General features: G+C 45.8%; 1 protein-coding gene across 2 annotated transcripts in view; it reads right to left on the bottom strand.

The window, feature by feature from the left end:
* Positions 1-17,683, bottom strand: part of ZFP2 (ZFP2 zinc finger protein) — a 98,853-nt gene that overhangs the window by 70,015 nt on the left and 11,155 nt on the right. Inside the window, exons 2-3 of one of the 2 annotated variants that reach the window (XM_054487625.2) lie at positions 1,477-1,917; positions 551-634 (exon numbers count right to left, since the gene is read on the bottom strand). In XM_054487625.2, coding sequence (XP_054343600.1) covers positions 551-583 — 33 coding nt within the window. In that variant the 5' untranslated portion in view covers positions 584-634; positions 1,477-1,917. Of the gene's footprint in view, positions 1-550; positions 635-1,476; positions 1,918-17,683 lie in introns of those variants that run through there. The other variant, XM_054487622.2, reaches the window with a different exon arrangement.

Raw genomic sequence — 17,683 nt, 5'->3', positions numbered from 1 at the left:
TCTTGTCGCACCTAGAAAGGGTGGCCTCCTCATTCCCACTACACAAAAATGAAAACGGTCTACACTAGTTTTCAAGAGAGTAATACAAGCAAAGAATATGATTCACAAAATTAAGAAGCAGAAAAAAATAAAAACTATGTGTTGGAGAAGCCTGGGGAAGGGTTGGTGTTATGAGGATTCTCAGGAGTGAAAAAAAGTATTCCTGCAAAGGATAGGAAGGGAGACATGAGTGAGTGAAGGAGGCAGGGATTTTTCCCAGGTGTGTACGTTTGTTCTGTCCCTAGTGATAGACTCGTGGTATCTTACTTGTCAAACTAGTCACACAATGGATTAAGATTAGTGAACAACCTGTGTTAATTGAAAAAGAACCACTAGACACGGATGGGGAGGGTGGTGATCCTCCCTACAGAATCCACAACTCATGAGGGCGGACCAGCTCCTCCAAGGGAAAAGGACTTGGCTCCATCCTGGCTGAAGATGGTCCCGGGTGAAGAACTCCAGTTAGTGGGGAAAATCCATCCACTAGGATCTGGGAGGGCAATGAGCTCACCTGGGGCCTCGCTTCCCGCTGCCCAGCAGCCATGTCCTCTTTCTGGCTCTCCCGTGAGGACGGTGCAGTCTCCAGAAGGCAGATCTGAGAAGAGAAAGGGAGCCAGGAAGAACCCCTTCTGCTTTCCAGCCCTGGAATCCGCAGCTCTGAAACCCCGACTCCCGCTGAGAAGGACCCCGCGCGCCCTCAGAGGGATTCGGGAGGAGCCAGGAGCCCGCGGACCAGAGCAGCGCTGGGCCGCCCGGCCAGGCCCAGGCCTCACAGGCTTGGGGCTTACAGAGAGGACACTGGACCCGCAGTGGCAGCAGCGACCCGCCGAGCCCACCAGGGCCAGGCTCGCCCCACGCCGCCGAGTTCCTCGGCGCCGGCTGGCACTGCCAGCACCCACTGCACCGCTCAGGAAACTGAGGCAGCGCCGGGGCACCTGCCCCGTTCACGCCCCTGCGAGGCGGCCCGGGACTCCCACCACGACGGCCCCGGGACGACTTCCCTCCGCCTCAAGCCTTTCCCAGCCGGTTCCGCTCCCTCCCGAGAACGAATCATCTCCTGACTCCACAGAAAACGTCTTTGAAGGGGAAAGCGCTGGGTGTCCCGAGGCAGGAGGGGTGGCCGTCCTGGGGACGGACTCAGAAACCGGGCCCGGCTGCCTCTGCCCTGCGCTCGGGGTCCCGGCGCCCCGAGTCCGCGAGGCCCACACGGCGCGGGCAGGGTGCGCCCGGGAGGACACGCCTGGCCCCGCGTTCACGGCGGGCGGCGCGGGCCAGAGGCAGGGACATCGGAAGCGGCACCAGAGCGGCCCGTGAGGGACGAGAGTCCAAGTCCTGGCGCGGGGGCCGGTGACAGACGCGGGGGTGCCCACCCGCGACCTCAGGCCGTCCTGGCGCCAAGCGCCGCCTCTTCCCGGCGCAGCCAGCCATGCCGCTCACCTCCACAGAATCCCGCGTTCCCGGGCCGCGCCTCCCCGCCGCACTCTGCAAGCAGGAGGCTCCAGCCTCGTGACCCGGCTCCTCCGAGGTCTGGGCGACCTCAAGCCCCGCGCCGCTCACCGGGCAGCGAAAGCTCCGCAGAGCGCCTGGGACCTAGAGGAGCAGGGCGGCCGCTAAGGCCTCTAGGAAATGGAGTCCACGGGAGGACGCTGGCTTTCTGGGAAGTGTAGTTCCACGCGTTTGAGGCGGGGTCGCGGCTGAGCTGTTAGGCGCCCAGACGTATGAGGGGGCCCGAGTGAGCTGTAGAGCCCCTGGTTCCTGGTTCTTCGGAAGAGAAGGGGAGGTTCCCGGAGGGCAGTAACTTGCAACTCTGTGTGTGAATTTCAGCATGGCGTGGGCGGCACGAAAACAACTACTACACAATCGGGAAAGGATAATCCCCTGCAAAAGATGTTGACAAAGCTGGATTTCCACATGCGAAAGATGAGCCTGTACCCTGACCGTACACCATACATAAAAATTAACTCAAAATTGATTAAACACCTAAATGTGAGACCAAATTGTTTTATAAATTACTAAAGTAAAAAGGGAAAAAACTTGAGGATGTTGGAGATGGCAGTGATTTCTTGAATATGACATCAGAAGCACAGATAACAGCAAAAATAGACATGGGACTACATCAAACTTAAAAACTTTGGCTAATCAAACGAAACAAAGGCAATCTACAGAATAGACGAAAATGCTTACATATCATATATCTGATTTGCAATATATCCTGGATTTATATGGAACTTTTACCAACTCAACAACAATAACAAAACCAAATAACCTGATTTTAAAATGGACAAAGGACTTGAATAGGCAATTCTCCAATGAAGATATACAAATGAGCAATGAGCAACAAGCATATAAAAAGATGGTAAACATCTCTAGGCATAAGAGAAATATAAACCCAAACTCAATGAGAAATCATCCTAATGGAGATTAGGATGGCCACTATCAAAAGGATGTAAATTGGTACAATCATTACAGAAAACGGTATAGAGGTTCCTCAAAAAATTATAACTAGAGCTACATTAGGATCCACCAATCCCACTTCTGGCTATAGATCCAGAGGAAGTGAAACTCCATGAGATACCTGCACTCCCAGGTGAGTTGCAACATTATTCACCATGGCCAAGATATGGAAACAACTAAGTATCCGTTCATGGATGAATAGATAAAGGAAATGTTTTCTTGTTTGTTTTCTTTGAGACAGTGTCTTGCTCTGTCACCCAGGCTGGAGTGCAATGGCACAATCTTGGCTCACTGCCACCTCCACCTTCCGGGTTCAAGCAGTTCTCTGCCTCAGCCTCCTGAGTAGCTGGGATTACACAGGCACCTGCGACCACGCCAGGCTAATTTTTGTAGTTTTAATAGAGATGGGGTTTCACCATCTTCGCCAGGCTGGTCTTGAACTCCTGACCTCGTGATCCACCCTCCTCGGCCTCCCAAAGTGCTGGGATTACAGGCGTGAGCCACCGAGCCCGGCCACAATGTGTTTATATACACAATGGAATATTATTCTGCCTTAAAAAAATAAAGAAATCCTGACATATGTGACAATATGGATGAACCTGGAGGACACATTATGTTAAGTGAAATAAAGAAGGCACAGAAATACAAATACTGCATGATTTCATTTACATGTAGAATCTAAAATAGTCAAAATCATAGAAGAACGTAGCATGGTGATTTCCCTGTGTGTTAAATACCAATCTTCCCATATAGGTAATTCCATATGGCACAACTGTCCACCTGGATGCACAAGGAGTCATTCCCTTACTTGTAGAGCCACGCCCACCCTGTTGCCATGAACTGCAGGTGCCCTTCCATGGTTGCTCGCCCAGTGCAAGGCCCTGTTATCTCTCTCTACACTACTCTACACTTTCACAAGCTGCTGCTTCTGTTTTTCTTGTTGTTGTTGTTTTTTGTTTTTGTTTTTGAGACACGGGGTCTCACTATGTTGCCCAGGCTGGTCTCAAACGCCTAGGCTCAAGTGATCCTCCCACCTCAGCCTCCCAAAGTGCTGGGATTACAGGTGTGAGCCACTACGCCTGGCGCAAAAAAGATTTTTTAACAAAAATGAGATGTTTTATTGTCTTCTGTTTGCAATTAGAGTGAAAGCCAGAATCCTTGTTGTGGGCCCTAAATCATATGGCTTTTGACTCCTTTTCCGGTATCTACTGTTTTTCTTCTACACTCTGCTTCTCAGAACAAAGCCAAATGTGTTGCTGTCTTTCATAAAAGTCCTTCCTCTGGTCGGGTGTGGTGGCTCACACCTGTAATCCCAGCACTTTGAGAAGCTGAGGCAAGTGCATCACTTGAGGCCAGGGGTTTGAGACCAGCCTGGCCAACATGGTGAAACCCCGTCTCTACAAAAAATACAAAAACTAGCCAGGCGTGGTGGTGCACACCTGTAATCCCAGCTACTCGGGAGACTGAGGCAGGAGAATCTCTTGAACCCAGGAGGGCAGAGGTTTCAGTGAGCTGAGATCGTGCCACTGCATTCCAGCCCGGGCAACAGAGCAAGACTCTGTCTCAAATAAATAAATAAATAAATAAATAAATCCTTTCTCAACTGGGCACAGTGGCTCACGCCTGTAATCCCAGCACTTTGGGAGGCCGAAGTGGGCGGATGACTGACCTGAGGTCAGACCAGGCTGACCAACATAGTGAAACCCCATCTCTACTAAAAATACAAAATTAGCCAGGCGTGGTGGCACATGCCTATAATCCCAGCACTTTGGGAGGCTGAGGTGGGACAACTGCTTGAGCCCAGGAGTTTGAGACCAGCTTGGACAACATAGTGAGATCCTGTCTCTAAAAAAAAAAAAAAAAATATATATATATATACACACACACACACACATATATACACATATATACATATATATACACATATACATATATACACATATATCCATATATCCATATATACACATATATACATATATCCATATATACATATATACACGTATATACGTATATACGTGTATATATACGTATATATATACACATATATATATGAAAATTAGCTGGGCATGATGGCACACTCCTGTGGTCCCAGCTACTTGGGAGGCTGAGACAGGAGGGTTGCTTGAGCCTGGGAGGAGGAGATTGCAGTGAGCTGAGATTGCGCCACTGCACTCCAGCCGCCTGGGCAATAGAGCAAGACCAGATCTGTCTCATACAAATACATATATATATATACACACATACATATATATGTACACCAACCCTCAAAAGCCAACAGCCAACAATGATGTAAAAAATTAAAAACTCAACCGGGCGTAGTGGCTCACGCCGGTAATGCCAACATTTTGGGAGGCTGAGGTGGGCGGATTACTTGAGGTCAGGAGTTCGAGACCAGCCTGACCAATATGGAGAAAACCCGTCTCTACTAAAAATACAAAATTAGCTGGGCGTGGTGGCACACGCCTGTAGCCGAACTACTCGGGAGGCTGAGGTGGGAGGATCGCCTGAGCCCAGGAGGTTGAGGCTGCAGTGAACCATGATCATGCCATTGCACTTTAGACTAGACAACAGAGTGAGACCCTGTCTCAAAAAGAAAAAACAAAAAACAAAAAACCAAATTTGTACTTCTGCTCTGCGGAAAACAGACATGTATTTCCCTAACTCTTTTCACTAAACACACTACAAATCTTCAATATTGTATCTAAAACATAAGAAAACTCTGAAAAGTAGAGAGAAGCAAGCCACTGGCAATGGCACTCAGTCAGACTCAAGTGACAACATGGTGATGAGTTCTCTGGGTCTCTGTTTACTTCATATATCCTAGTCTTGGAAGCAAGGAAGCTGGCAACTCCGAAATGCAAATGGGCACACAAAAAGCACCCCCGGAAAGTCTCCTCTCTCTAGCCAAAAGACCAGGAAAGGGACAGCCTATCACGACAGTACACAGTGACTGCTTTACTCCAGCCAGAACTGCAGAAAAACCATGTCCACACCCCCACCATGCCAACAGAAATGGAAGAAGGGCCTAGACTTTCATCTTTGCCAGGAAGAAAGGACGGCAAATGCAATAGGCTTCCCTTCTCCTCGTGAGTTTTCTAAATTGTGTTTGATAGTGGAGGCAAAAATTATAATTGTCCTATGGGTCTAAATACATATAGAGGGGCTGGGTGCAGTGGCTCACGTCTGTAATCCCAGCACTTTGGGAGGGCGAGGTGGGCGGATCACTTGAGGTCAGGAGTTTGAGACCAGACTGACCAACATGGTAAAACCTTGTCTCTACTAAAAATACAAAAATTAGCCAGGTGTGGTGGTGTATGCCTGTAATACCAGCTACTCGGGAGTCTGAGGCAGGAGAATCACTTGAACCTGGGAGGTGGAGGTTGCAGTAAGCTGAGGTCATGCCATTGCACTCCAGCCTGGGCATCCCAGCGAGACTGACTTTCTAGAAAAAAATAAAAATAAGAAATACCACTCTGGGTTCTGGTTCTAGTCTGGCATGGAAGAAGCTTAGAAATCTCCACTCCTGGCCGGGTATGGTGGCTCACGCCTGTAATCCTAGTACTTTGGGAGGCCCAGGTGGGTGGATTGCCTGAGCTCAGGAATTCGGGACTAGCCTGGGAAACATGGTGAAACCCCGTCTCTACTAAAATACAAAAAACTAGCTGGGCATGGCAGCGGGCGCCTGTAGTCCCAGCTACTTGGGAGGCTGAGGCAGGAGAATCACTTGAACCAGAGAGGCGGAAGTCACAGTGAGCCAAGATCGCACCACTGCACTCCATCCCGGGTGACAGAGCGAGACTCCATCTCCAAAAAATAATTTTTTTAAATAAAGAAATCTCCACTCCTGAAAGAGAGATTAAGATCAACAACTCTTCTGAAAAAGATCTGTAAGAGATGTGAGGATACAGGACCACTCTCTGCCCTCTCCGAAGTGAAGAGAGGACGGGTGAATACAGACAGCCACAATTTACTGGAACAGAAACTTAGGAGCTGAAACGTGGGGAACCTGTGCCAGGCAGGGAAACCAGAACTGTAATTGACGACCTGCCAGAGACTCAGTGTGGACAAGTCTGAGATGAAAACTCCAGGAAGACCCAAGTACTGGGGGGCTCCCTACGCTTTCGTGAATTTTACCTGCTGAAGTTCAGCCAGGTTCTCACAGTAAATATCTGAGAAAAAATCCCAGATTTTTGTGTGTCTGGGAGGGAGAAGAGAAATAAACATTTTGAAATATGCCATTTTGAAATAAATATAAGCATTCTGCTCTTAAGATCTTCCCCAAGAAGCAACTGTTAGGCTCATGCCAGAATCCCAGCACTTTGGGAGGCCAAGGTGGCAGGACTGCTTAAGGTCAGAAGTTCGGGACCACCCTGGGCAACAAAGTGAGATCTCATCTCTACAAAAAACTTTTTTTTTTAGTTAGCCAGGTGTGGTGCTGCATGCCTGTAGTCCCAGCTACTTGGGGGTGCTGAGGTAGGAGGATGGCTTGAGCCTGGGAGTTGAAGGCTGCAGTAAGCTGTGATGGCACCACTGCACTCCAGACTGGGCAACAGAGGGAGACCCAGCCTTCCCTGACCAAAATAAACAGTTTAACCAGAGACTAACCTAATGAGGTTTCCTCAGAGCCTAACTGACCTGGGCAAAAAGAAACAATTTAACCCTTCAGAGCCTAATGCCTTCAGGGAAGGAAAATACCCACCCACCTTCAGTTCCCTGCAGCCATCCCATCCTCTCCCACCTAAGGACTTGGGTGGGGTGGAGGGGAACAACCTGAGCAGCATTGCGAAGTTCAGTCTAGGGGCACAGGCTCACTACAAGACTGAGACCTAATCAAAGGGCTGTTGCATGCTTGCCTGCCCCCACACCTTATCGCCACATCACTAAAGGCTTGTCCACTGCAGTTCCCTGCCCAGCCATATCATGCCCCATTTTCAAGAAACAAAATAACAAGACATACTCAAAGGCAAAAAACAGTTTAAAGAGAGAGAGAACACAAATCAGAACCAGACTCAGAGAGCAGGGACATTGGAATTATCAGACAGGGAGTTTAAAACCACTGTGATTCGTCTCTACTAAAAATACCCAATTAGCCGGGCATGGTGGCCCATGCCTGTAATCCCAGCTACTCAGGAGGCTGAGGCAGGAGAATCACTTGAACCCAGAATGTGGAGGTTGCAGCGAGCCAAGATCATGCCATTGCACTCCAGCCTGGGCAACAAGAGCAAAACTCCACCTCAAAAAAAAAAAAAAAAAAAAAAAAGAAAGAAAACAAAAGAAAAAGAAAAAAAAAAACAGAGAAGGAAATGGCATAATGATAAAAAGTTTAATCCACCAAGAAGGCATAGCAATCCTAAATGTGTATGCACTAAGAAACAGAGCTATAAAAATATGTGAAACAAAATGTGGAAGAAAACGAATAGAGAAACAGACAATTAGACAAGTGCACAATTGTAGTTGGAGGTTTCAACATCCCTCCCTCAACATCAGGACACAACTAGGCAGGATATCTGCAAGGAAATAGAATGATATTCAACACCACCAACAGGTCTAACAGACATCTGTCAAACACTTCAACCAACAACAGCATACATTCCTTTCAAGTGCCCAGAGAACATACACCCAATAGACCAATTTCCAGAGCATAAAACAAACTTCAACACATTTAGAAGAATTTTATCATACAGAATGTGTTCTCTGACCATGATGGAATCAAGCTGGAAACAATAACAGAAAGACAACATAAAAAAAACTTTTATACTTGGAAAATCAATAACACACTTCTACATAATCCATGGGTCTGTAGGAAGTCTTAAGGGAAATCAAAATGCACGGAAGGAATGAAGATGAAAATACAACATATCGAAATGTGTGGGGAACAGCTCTAAAGCAGGGCTGAGAATCAACCCAACAGGACTTCTTGCTGAGAAGCAAGACTTGGGGGAAAAAAGGAACATGACATAACTTGTCAGTATCAGTAATGAAACAAGGGCTATTACACAAATCAAATCCTGCAGACATCAAAAAGATAAGAGAATACTCTATAAACATAAAATTTGACAACTTCAATGAAATATACCAGTTCCTCAGAAACAAACAAAAAAAAAACCCCAGACTGCCACAAATCACCTATATGAAATAAATAATTTGAATAGTCCTATACTATTAAATTGAAATCAGCCAGAAGTGGTGGCTCATGCCTGTAATCCCAGCAGTTTTGGAGGCTGAGGCAAGTGGATCACCAGTCAAGAATTCAAGACCAGCCTGGACAACATGACAAAACCCCGTCTCTACTAAAAATACAAAAATTAGTCAGGCGTGGTGGCAGGCGCCTGTAATCCCAGCTACTCGGGAGGCTGAGGCAGGAGAATTGCTTGAACCTGGGAGGCAGAGGTTGCAGTGAGTCGAGATTGCACCACTGCACTCCAGCCTGGGTGACAGAGTGAGACGCTGTCTCCAAACAAAAAGAAAAGAAATTGAAATCATAATTTTAAGACTAAAAAAAAATTTTTAGGCCGGATGCATTCAGTGGAGAATTCTATCAAGTGTTTAAAGCAAAATTTACTCCAAAATTAACACAATACCTTTTAGAAAATAGAAGAGGAGTCTGCAGGAACTCAGTCTGAGCTGCTGGAATGCAGTCAAGGGGTTCCTGAGTGTGGAAATGTATTTGCTCCTCTTTTCTTCTGGCAGTCTCGGAAGCTCACAAGAGTCCTGCTGCTATCAAAAGCCTTGGATGTAATGTAGTCAGACTGTCTGAATCAGTGTTCTGATTACATTTGTTTTTTGTTTGAGATGGAGTCTCGCTCTGTTGCCCAGGCTGGAGTGCAGTGGTGTGATCTTGGCTCACTGCAACCTCTGCCCAACCTCTGCCTCCTGGGTTCAAGTGATTTTCCTTTACCAGCCACCCAAGTAGCTGGGAGTACAGGTGCCCACCACCACGACTAGCTAATTTTTGTATTTTTAGTAGAGACAGGGTTTCACTATGTTGCCCAGGCTGGCCTCAAACTCCTAACCTCAAGTGATCCGCCTGCCTCAGCCTCCCAAAGTGCTGGGTTAATAGATGTAAGAACCGATGGTGGGAAAAAGCAGAACAGGGCTGTACACAGGGTGGTCAAGAATGCTGGGACTATGCTGCTGAGATTGTTTTCTGGCTTCAGAATCTCAGATACAGGCCTGGGTGCCCTCATGGCCCCACTCAGAATGAAACTGGTATCTCAGGCACCGTTCACTGCATACCACTCAATCCTTCAGAATCATACCTTCATGTCAAGGGGGAGTACCAGTGAGCAGACAGCGAGGGACTGTGTGCCTTAAGTCACTTTAAACTGAATGTCATTGGCCCAAGTGTAATCCTTGATTTTCTTTCTTTTTTTTTTTTTTTTTTGAGATGGAATCTCACTCTGTCACCCAGGCTGGAGTGCAATGGTACAATCTCAGTTCACTGCAACCTCCGCCTCCCAGGTTCAAGCAATTCTCCTGCCTCAGCCTCCTGAGTAGCTGGGATTACAGGTGCCTGCCACCACACCCAGCTCATTTTTGTATTTTTAGTAGAGAAGGGGTTTCATTATGGTGGCCAGGCTGGTCTCGAACTCCTGACCTCAAGTGATCCTCCCACCTTGGCCTGCCGAAGTGCTGGGATTACAGGCATGAGCCACCGCACCTGGCAATCCTTGATTCTTTTCATGTCACCTAAAAAAATCACATTCTCTTCATTTCCATAGTCAAATTTCAGGCCGCCTTCCCAATACCCTTGAAAATTGTCATAATCAAAATGGAGTCACTGAGGTTAAGAAAATCCTGACAAATAAAGCCAAGGAAGGCCATGAAGAGAAGGTTCTCACACTTTTATGCCTGAGAATGAAAAAGACTCTACAAAAACCACAACATTGCACAAAGGCCATCACAACCTTACACAAAAAAACACTTCTGCAAGTACATCTGCCCAGCAACTGCCTGTCCAAACACAGCCTGGTATCACCCTTATTATTGATCTTTGTAGCAAAGGATAATTTTTTGTTTGTTTTGTTTTGTGAGATGCAGTCTCACTCTGCCGCCAGGATGGAGTGCAGTGGTGCGATCTCAGCTCACTGCAACCTCCGCCTCCCGGGTTCAAGCGATTCTTCTGCCTCAGCCTCCCAAGTACCTGGGACTACAGGCAGGTGCCACCATGCCCAGCTAATTTTTGTATTTTTAGTAGAGATGGGGTTTCACCATGTTGGCCAGGATGGTCTTGACCTCTTGACCTTCTGATTCGCCCACCTCGGCATCCCAAAGTGCTGGAATTACAGATGTGAGCCACCACACCCGGCCGGATAATTATTTCAAAAACAATTATGTAATCTCCCCACTTTTCCCTTCAAATCCTTTGTCTTCCTTTACCTCCCTGAATATGGACGTACTTTAACTACAATATTTCCTGTTGCAATGTCCTATTCCCTAAAAAACACTTCCTTTAGAGAGCCTCTCTCTGTTTCTTATTTAGGTTGACATCCCATATGGCCAGGAAGCCCCCTAAATGGGCTCCGTGCTTTCCACTTTAAGATCATCCTGGCCGGGCGCAGTGGCTCACGCCTGTAATCCCAGCACTTTGGGAGGCCAAGGCAGGCAGATCACTTGAGGTCAGGAGTTCATAACCACCCTGGCCAACATGGTGACATTACAGGCTGAGATTACAGGCGCACACCACCATGCCTGGCTAATTTTTGTAGTTTTAGTAGAGATGGGGTTTCACCATATTGGTCAGGCTGGTCTCGAATTCCTGACCTCTGGTGATCCGCCCACCTTGGCCCCCCAAAATCAATCCCCTAAAGCAAGAATGTTTCCAAGTAACTTAACAGCAAAGAGCAAAACCCATCCTTTGTTAAAGGAACACATAATACCCAGACCCCCAAAATATAAAATGCACAATACTGGTGTTAGCCGAAGAACATGAGATCCATGGAAGAAGGAAAGAAAACTTTCTCTTCAGAGGAAGAAGCAATTCTCAGATTGGGGAACACGGCTTCCAGGGAAACCTGAAAGGGTATGCTTGGCAGAGGGAGGGGGAAGTTGGTATCTAGGTCTTCTAGGGTTAACCTTACATACAGATTGAGCAGGGTTGGAGAAATCTATGAATATTCATGAGGGAAGCCAGGGGCATGTGCAGTGGGTAAACATATGTAACATTCCATGTTTACTTTGGGATGGGGTTTTAGCATCAAAATTATGTGGACTTTGTCTCTTTATGCCAGAAGGTGAACTGTAACCAGGTGCGGTGGCTCACGCCTATAATCCCAGCTCTTTAGCAGGCCAAAGTGGGCAGATCACTTGAGGCCACAAGTTTGAGACCAGCCTGACCAACATGGCCAAACCCCATCTCTACTAAAAATACACAAATTAGCTGGGCATGGTGGCAGGCATCTGCAATCCCAGCTACTCAGGAGGCTGAGGCAGGAGAATCACTTGAGCCCGGGAGGCAGAGGTTGCAGTGAGCCGAGATCGTGCCACTGCACTGCAGCCTGTGTGACAGAGCAAGACTCTGTTTAAAAAAAAAAAAAAAAAAAAGTAGTGAACTGTAGTGCACAGAGACAGTGCACAGTCTCTATAATGGCCGAAACTGGCCTGAGGTTAGGGGCTATTTACTGGTAAACAATGCTTTTTTGGCCGGTCCTCTGTCCAGTTGGAGTTGTGTTGGGACCGTCAAGGGAGGCTCAGTCACCTGGGGTCAGGCAGTTTCCTGGGGTCAGCTGGGAAATTCTCCAGCTGTAGTTGTTTCGGCAATGCTTTTCAGCAGCAGTGGTTTCTGCTTAATTACAGGAAAGAACCTTATGGCAATTAACGCAGAAATATGTGCCTAACTCATCCTCCCAGCCATGAGATTCTGTTTTGGGTGTGTGTCTCATTTTAACCACAGAAAGTCCACTTCATCTGTATTGGGAAATGTTTTAACACTGACATTGGGACTCAGAAGTTGAAACCTCAAATACTGGTTCTGTGACATGCTGAAAATTCTTAGAAGCAGCCTCAGAATCAAGGCCCTTCTAATCTTATTTTGTTCCCCTTCCAAGAGCAGGGAGGGACGCTAGAATTTAGAAAGCTCCTTTCCAAAAGAAATGCAATGGTCTTTAGACTCCCTCCGTAGGGATCTCAAAAACCAGAAAGATTAACCACCAGAGAGAAGATGGGGAGTCATCACCACACTCAGACAGACTTTTCCTCTATTCTTCTTAGGGCAGCTCCAAGAGGTTACCTAAGAAACTTTATCTGCATAGTATGACAGTCTTTGGTGTGTGAACCAATGTCACAACAATTGTGAACCAACGTTCCTGTGAACCATTGTATGAGCACTGGACCTATTCATTCCCGTTTCTCCTTCCCCTATGATGTGGACATTTGAGTCTCAACCATCTGCCCCTCTTTGAGTTCACATTTTGTGTGGATCCCATGGGCACGTGTGCATGTAACAAATTTACCATGCTTTTCTCTTGTTAACCAGTTTTGTGTCAGCTGTGATCCTTTACAATGGTGAGGAAAGGGATAACCCCCTTTCTGGCCCTACACTGGTCTTCTACCTAAAATTACCAGGCATGCAACAAAACAGCTAGAATTCACCTCTAGCAGAGAGAATAAAAAAGACTCAGATTGATGCAGATGGTGGAATTAGTGAAGAAAAGCTTTAAAACAGCTATTACGGCCGGGTGCGGTGGCTCACACCTGTAGTCCCAGCACTTTGGGAGGACGAGGAGGGTGGATCACGAGGTCAGGAGATCGAGACCATCCTGGCTAACACGGTGAAACCCCGTCTCTACTAAACAAAATACAAAAAATTGGCCAGGCGTGGTGGCGGGCGCCTGTAGTCCCAGCTACTTGGGAGGCTGAGGCAGGAGAATGGCGTGAACCTGGCAGGCAGAGCTTGCAGTGAGCCGAAATGGCGCCACTGCACTCCAGCCTGGGAGACAGAGCGAGATTCCATCACAAAAAAAAAAAAAAAAAAAAAAAACAACCAGAAAAAACAGCTATTACAATTAAGACTGCCTATGGTCAAGCGTGTAGAGGAAGCAGGAGTGTAAGATCATTGATGAATATAAAAAGGACCAGAAGAGAACTGCAAAATACAGTGACTGAAAAAAAAAATCAAATAACCACACTATCCCATTAAAACCAGGAATTCTAAAGCAATCGCACATCAAGCACTTCAGTGTATTTCTCATAGTGAAATGAGAAAAGGAAGTCACAGGTGAAGTCTCACCCATTTCCCCACATGAAGTATAAATGCTCATGTATATAGTTTACACACATCACTAGTAAGACTAGGATAACATTTCATGTCAAACAGGGATTCAAATCAAAGCAACAGTCCCCAAACAGTTGACATTCAAACACTAGAGCCACTCCCAAACCATCGGTACAAAATAAGGCTGTTTTTAACACCGCTATGCCACTTTGTCCAAGAAGCATTAGACGGCCAGGCATGGTGGCTCACACCTGTAATCTCAGCACTTTGGGATGCCAAGGCAGGTGGATCACCTGAGATCAGGAGTTCAAGACCAGCCTGGCCAACATGGTGAAACCCCGTCTCTACTAAAAATACAAAAAAAATTAACTGGGCGTGGTGGCGGGGCTGCTCCGCCCCAGGTCCCTCTGTGGTTGCGGAGTACTCACTGAGTGTGCAAAAAACTCACTAAAGGGTATTGAAAAAAAGTAAAATTTGTGCTTCAATCAATCAATCCTTACTTTCCTAGGGCCAGTGTACCAAAGTGTTGGTTTACACGTTTTATGTCAGCTTTTCAATATCTGCACAAATTCCTGCCGGCATTTTTATTGGGATTGCCTTGCATTTATAGAGCAAGTTGGGGGAAACTGACATTCTTAGCAATATCAACCTTCTGATCCATAAAAAGCTGTTGGCTTAAGTATTATTTGATCTCCATCAGTTTTGTAGTTTTCAGCATATGGATTCTGCCCATATTTTGTTAAATTTATACCTGTGTACTTCATTTGGTCTTTTTTTTTTTTGGCTATTGTAAATGGTATTTTTATAATTTAAAATTCCAGTTGTGGCCGGGTGCAGTGGCTCACACCTGTAATCCCAGCACTTTGGGAGGCCGAGGTGGGCAGATCATGAGGTCAGGAGATCGAGACCAACCTGGCCAACACAGTGAAACCCCGTCTCTACTGAAAATACAAAAAAATTAGCTGGGTGTGGTGGCGGGCGCCTGTAGTCCCAGCTACTCAGGAGGCTGAGGCCGGAAAATGGCATGAACCCGGGAGGCGGAGCTTGCAGTGAGCCAAGATCACGCCACTGCACTCCAGCCTGGGCGACACAGCGAGACTCCGTCTCAAAAAACATAAATAAATAAATTCCAGTTGTTATATAACAAAGGTCTGCAAATAATGACCCATGAAGCAAATCTGATTCCCCACCTGCTACTTTTCTTTGGCTAAGAATCATTTTTCACATTATTAAACAGTTGAAAAATTCAAAAGACTAGCATTTTTGTGACCCAAGAAAACTGTATGAAATTCAGATCTTAGTGGCCATAAATAAAATGTTGCTAGAACACAGCCATGTTCCCTTATCATTTATGTGTTGTCTATGGGTGCTTCCCATTACAAGAGCAGAGTTAGTTGCAACAGGGATCACATGGTTTACAAAAATAAAATATTTACTATTTTGCTCTTCAGAAAAAAAAGTTGCCAGCTGGGTGCAGTGGCTCACGCCTGTAATCCCAACACTTTGGGAGGCCAAGGCGGGCAGATCACGAGGTCAGGAAATCAAGACCATCCTGGCCAACATGGTGAAACACTATCTCTACAAAAAATACAAAAATTAGCTGGGAGTGGTGGTGTGCGCCTGTAATCCCAGATACTTGGGAGGCTGAGGCAGGAGAATCACTTGAACCTGGAAGGTGGAGATTGCAGTGAGCTGAGATCACGCCATTGCATTCCAGCCTGGGCAACAAGAGCAAAACTCCATCTCAAAAAAAAAAAAAGAAAAGAAAAAGAAAAAAGGTTGCCTATTCCTGGTATAAAGGAATATTATTTATTTAGGTATATTGACTATGTATGGTTGCTAAACTTATTCATTACAATTCCAGAAATTTTTTTCTTTTTGTAGAGTCTTTGAGATTTTTCACAGTTATAACAGTACTAATTCCAAGTTAAAGAAAAAAAATTGCTTGATTGAATGTAATTACTGCTTTGCTTAAGTTTATAGACTATTCGACAATCCTAAGGTTTGTATTATTTCTTAGAATATGATCTGTCCAGATCAATGTTCCATGTACATTTTTTTTTCTTTGAGATGGAGTCTCACTCTGTCACTCAGGCTGGAGTGCAGTGGCACAATCTTGGCTCACTGCAACCTCCACCTCCTGGATTCAAGCGATTCTTCTGCCTCAGCCTCCTGAGTAGCTGGGACTACAGAAGTGCACCACCACCACACCTGGCTAATTTTTTTTGTATTTTAGTACAGACGAGGTTTCACCATGTTGGCCAGGTTGGTCTCAAACTCCTGATCTCAGGTGATCCACCACCTCGGCCTCCCAAAGTGCTGGGATTACAGGCACGAGCTGCCATGCCTGACCCCATGTACATTTGAAAATAATGTGTGTCTGCTGTTTTTGGGTGGAGTGTTCTAAAAATACCAGTTAAGTTGGTTGCCAAGCTCTGTTCAGGCTGCCTTTATTTTTGCTGAATTCTGGCTAGTCTCTCGTTCAGTTAGTGAGAGAAGAATGTTAACATGCCAGCTATGATTGTGGATTTGTCTATTTTTCTTCTCAGTTCTTTAAGGTTTTGCCTCAAGTATTTTGAAGCTCTGTGTATGAAGGTGTGTACACATTTAGGATTATTAAGTCTTTTTGGAGAATTGATCACCTTTTCACTTGTAATGGCTCTCTTTATCTCTGATTATTTTCCTTGTTCTGAAGTCTAATTTGTCGGAAGTAAATACAGTGACATTAACTTTTTGATTGGGTTTGTATGTACAGGGGAGTAAACAATAATTCTCCCTTTACCTTCTAGTTCCTAGCTAGGATCCCTGTAAACAAAAGACAAATTAACAAGAAAAAACAAACAGAAGTTTTCTAACATGTATACCTCTTATATACACGGGATATCCAGGGAATGAGTAATTCTCAAAAGAGGTGGTCTAGGACCCCAGCTTATTTATGTAGATTCTTCTTTTTCTATTCTTTTCTTTTTTTTTTTTTTCAGATAAAGTCTCTCTGTCACCTGGCTCAAGTGATTCTCCTGCCTCAGCCCCCCAAGTAGATGGGATTACAGGCATGAGCCACCACACCTGGCTAATTTTTATATTTTCAGTAGAGAGGGTGTTTCATCATGTTGTCCAGGCTGGTTTCAAAATCCTGGCCTCAAGTGATCTGCCCGCCTCAGCCTCCCGAAGTGCTGGGATTATAGCCATGAGCCACCATGCACAGTATATAGTTTTTTTGTTTTTTTTTTTGAGACAGGACCTTCCTCTGTTGCCCAGGCTGATCTTGAACTCCTGGCCTCAATTGATCCTCCCGCCCTGGCCTCCTAAAGTGCTGGGATTACAGGCATGAGCCACTGTGCTAGGCCTAGATTCTTCAACTAAAACAAAGAAAAAAGGGTGTGAAGGAGGCAAGTTATGGGGCCCTAGTGGAATATAGAGGCTGGTTAGTCAAACGTGTTATGCAAATTCCTCTGGTTCAGTCTCCAGGCTGGTAAGGGTCTACAGTCATCTCCAGTGACCAACCTTTGTCCTTCTTGGTATAGAGGGGAGGGACACCACGCCCAGCTAATTTTTTGTATCTTTAGTAGAGATGGGGTTTCACCATGTTGGCCAGGCTGGTCTTGAACTCCTGACCCTATATTTTATTCTAAGAGTTACACAGTTTTAAATCACTTATATTTAGATAACTGATCTACTTTGAGTTAATTGTTGTATGCACTATTAGGTAGAGTCCTAATTTCCTTCTCTGAATATGTTTGAAGATCGGGTTGACAGGATATGATGGATTGAATGTATATGTGTGAAAGAAGGATTCAGGGATGTCTCCATGGTGTTTGAGCACTGGGAAGGATGTGACTGACTGACAGGGAAGATAATGAGCTCAGTTTGAATCTTTTGAGATGAAGATCATTGCTATCAAGGAGACATTTAGCTATGAGTCTGGGGTTCTGTGTAAAAGGCTGGGCTGCAGAGTAGGGAGTACTAAGTGTACAAACA

This window comes from Pongo pygmaeus, chromosome 4 (assembly GCF_028885625.2).
Source record: "Pongo pygmaeus isolate AG05252 chromosome 4, NHGRI_mPonPyg2-v2.0_pri, whole genome shotgun sequence".
In the NCBI taxonomy this organism is placed as follows: domain Eukaryota; kingdom Metazoa; phylum Chordata; class Mammalia; order Primates; family Hominidae; genus Pongo; species Pongo pygmaeus.
This window is presented reverse-complemented; position numbering and strand designations above follow the sequence as displayed.